The sequence below is a fragment of the Chionomys nivalis genome, chromosome 16, assembly GCF_950005125.1.
Source record: "Chionomys nivalis chromosome 16, mChiNiv1.1, whole genome shotgun sequence".
In the NCBI taxonomy this organism is placed as follows: Eukaryota; Metazoa; Chordata; class Mammalia; order Rodentia; family Cricetidae; genus Chionomys; species Chionomys nivalis.
Genome location: NC_080101.1, coordinates 51,741,217 through 51,744,852, shown reverse-complemented (window position 1 = coordinate 51,744,852; position 3,636 = coordinate 51,741,217). Strand labels below are relative to the sequence as shown.

The 3,636-nt window shown below is 53.0% G+C and overlaps 1 protein-coding gene across 1 annotated transcript; it reads left to right on the top strand.

The window, feature by feature from the left end:
* Positions 1-262: 262 nt before the first annotated feature.
* Positions 263-2,786, top strand: Msc (musculin). The gene is given in 3 exon segments (XM_057790863.1): positions 263-1,081; positions 1,836-1,871; positions 1,873-2,786. Coding segments are annotated over 3 exon segments (732 nt in total). The 5' UTR covers positions 263-535; the 3' UTR covers positions 2,023-2,786.
* Positions 2,787-3,636: the final 850 nt, after the last annotated feature.

Sequence of the window (3,636 nt, the reverse complement as noted above, 5' to 3'; positions counted from 1 at the left end):
AGACCAGCTGCAGATATAAATGGGTTGAGTGGAAACAAGGTCTTTTTCCAGTTTTACTCCAAATCTCACTCACCTCACACAGATACTCTTAGTTAGGGTCATTGTCGGGTCTAGAGGCCCAAGTCTGGGCTCTACGCAGACGTTCCTTGCCCCCGCCCCACTAACCGCTCAGCTTAGAAAAATGATCCCCACCCCTTCCACGCCCCCGTCCCACCTCTCGTTCCCCTTTCAAACCCCCTCTACTTTGCCGGGGGTGGTTTGTCCCAAGGAGTACAGTCCTGTCAAAAGGCGCAGCTTGCGGCTGTACTTCTGGGTCCAAAGTCAAGTTCAGAGCCCCAGGCTGCCGGGTCAGCGACAAGTCGCGCCTGCTCCAAGCGCCCAGCTCACTGGGGACCCGATTTGCGACGGGCCCGGGTCTCCGCTACTCCTCTGAGCTCTCTCACGCCCCATCCTCTTCCAGTGAGCGGAAGCCGGAGTCGGCGAGACTGGCCGGGGCGGAGGAAGGCGGGCGCGCGTGGGCGCCGGGGACAAGGCGATGTCCACCGGCTCGGTGAGTGACCCCGAAGACATGGAGGTGAGAAGGCTTCAGCGGGTCTACCCGACCCCCTCCTCCAAGAGGCCACCTCTGCAGGATGCCGAGCGCGGCTACGTCTCGCCCAGCGACAATTCTTCCGCGGAGGAGGAGGACCCCGACGGCGAAGAGGAGCCACGCTCTTTGGGAGCCGCGGGCATCCCGGGGGGCTGCAAGAGGAAGCGGCCCCGTGTGGCTGACCCCGGCGGCGTAGGTGGCGGTGCAGGTGGCGGTGCGAGCAGCGGTGGAAAGAAGCCGCTCCCGCCCAAGGGCTCGGCCGCTGAGTGCAAGCAGTCGCAGCGGAATGCCGCCAACGCCCGCGAGCGGGCCCGGATGCGCGTGCTGAGCAAAGCCTTCTCCAGACTCAAGACCAGCCTGCCCTGGGTGCCGCCCGACACCAAGCTTTCCAAACTGGACACGCTGCGCCTGGCTTCCAGCTACATCGCGCACCTGCGCCAGCTGCTGCAGGAGGACCGCTACGAGAACGGATACGTGCACCCGGTGAACCTGGTAGGGACAGGGACGCGGCGCGGGTGGCCCGGGGCCAGCAGCCCTGAGCGAAACCCGGGCGCGGGGCTGGGTTGGCCCCAGAGGAAGAGCCCACAGAAGGGAGTTTTCTAGAGCCGGTGGTGAGGAATCTGGTTTAGTGCTCTCCCCACCCCCCCGCAAAAAAAAAAAAATCAAGGCAGGAGGAGTCCACCTTTTTTTCTTGGAGAAAATCATTCGGGCTGCTAATCAGTGTCCTGGTCCTTTGCCCAGTGACAGCTATTCGTTAACACCCTACTTCCGGGATAAACTGTGGCTCCCCACTGCTAGTATTTCTGCATTTAGCCGAACGGAAAAAAATCTCAGATACCCAGCTTTTTCCAGACAACAGCCTAGCAGGTTTGAATCAGCCAGGGTTGTTTTCTTTAAAGTGGGAGAGAAAACCTAACTCTTTTAAAAAGTTTGAGTGGTTTAAAACAAAACAAAACAAAACACTAATGGAGGATAGCTTTCCCAGACGCGATTGTCCGGAAAGTCCCTGTCTAACCTGCCAGCTTCCTGGGCTTGGGAAAGATCTTATCCAAATTTACTCGTAAGGGGGAGGGGACATTAAATCACAGAATCCTAAACTTGCACTTTTCACCGAAAAAACATGCTAATAGAAGAACAAGACTCACAAATTCCTAGAACGATAATAAAAGCCGGGGACCTCTAGGGAGAGCGGTTTCGTTTTGAGATTGTTTCTCCTCCGTATCTGACGCTCGTTTCGATTTTTCAGACGTGGCCATTCGTGGTCTCTGGACGGCCGGACTCTGACACCAAAGATGTTTCTGCAGCCAACAGACTCTGTGGAACTTCCGCTTAGAAGGACAGCAACACAGCTGATGGGTTATGTTAAATGGAAAGGACCGGGCCAAGGAGGTCCTATTGGATTCCGGACCTTCTCCTCTTCCTGGACCTGTTAACAGGACGGGTGACTAACCTAGTGGAGCGCAGGTGGACCTGGCTGCTGCGGATCAGTGCAACTGTAGCCAAAGAGAGCCTGGTTTCCTGGGGAGAAGTCTCGGACTAGATCCAACCTGGGGCATTAGCTCTGTGCTCAAACCATGCCGTCTGAGTCCACTGCAGAAACGGGCTGGTTTTTAAGCTAATGTCGATTTTCCCTGTGGTTTCCCTGCACAGCCAGGTCCTTCCCTATGACCTTGGTTGGGAGCTCTTTTCCAGCTCTAAAAACGCTGGAAAAGCCCATCAGGGACCTCTTTCTAAGTTTCGGAGGACAGTGTCAAACTCCCATCAGGAAGTTCTCTTTTAGGCAGTACATGGCAAGATGGTGATATATACCACCGGAAGCCGGTTTTGCCCTTAATCCCTCAGCGTTGGGGTCTACTTCCCGAGCTCCCTTGTCTCTCTGATCAGTGTTGGGACAGCCTGCCTTCAGTCTGGTCTCCACCCAGTGGACCCAGCTGGTTTATTTGTTTCTCAGTCTCCTCCCTATCCACAGTTTCCCCTTAAGTCTTATCTGACTGCCCGTTTTGTGACAACTCGCCCCTCTAAACAGCTCACTCCTGCCACTGCACAGCCTCCTGTGGGGTTCAGGTTCTCCCAGGCACTCACTATTCTTCCTGGTCCAAGGACTGAGCATGGTGGGCGGTTCGGGCTGGTCTCTCTACCCACTGACCCAGTGCATGGTGCTTGGTGGTCCTGGCAAATGCTGCGGTGACGCTGCTCTACCATGGTAACGAACATATGTAAATAAATTTATTTTTTTATGAACGAAAACATGCGTTGTGAAAATCTTTTCCAAGACTGTTTGGTCTGTGAGCTAACTTTAAACGGGCAGGTCTCTCCTCTCAACAGGGTGTTGAGCTATTACTGGAGGCAGATGGTGGAGGTCCCAGTTTAGTCAGATTTCCAGTTTCTCTCTCTTTGTCATCTCCATTCTGATTGCAGATGTATAAAAGGCTCACCCTGTAAGTCCAGCTGGCTCCGAATTCATAATCCTCTTGATACTGCCTCCTTAGTGCTGGGATGATTGCCAGAAGGAGCCACTACACCAGATCAAAATATTCTGTGTTTCTGATCCTTCCAGAAGTAGGAAATTCTGGAGGGTAAAAACTGGAAGCCTGGTAAAGCTGATGCATTTTGAGGTCAGGGTTAACTGGGGGCATACACACACTTCTAAAATAAATATAGTATACTAATTAATAATTAATTTCCAACACTTACTCTCTGACTCTCTGTGTCTCTCTCTCTGTCTCTGTCTCTCTGTCTCTCACTGTCTCTGTCTCTCTGTTACACACACACACACACACACACACACCTTTCCAGCCTGACCCACAACCCAGTGTTTAAAATTATAAGACCTACCAGAACACTGAACCACTCCCATCCACGGGAGGCTACAGCTCTAAGATCTGACTGGCAGAATAAAACTGTAGGAAACCAATCCGGTTTTAGCAAGATCCTCCCGCCTCTTACTGTTGTTTGGGATACCCACCACATTTGCAGCATCGTTTTCTTCCATTTTCATTGCAATAGCAAAAAAGTCTGTGATGTTTTCCAATCAACAGATCCTCTGA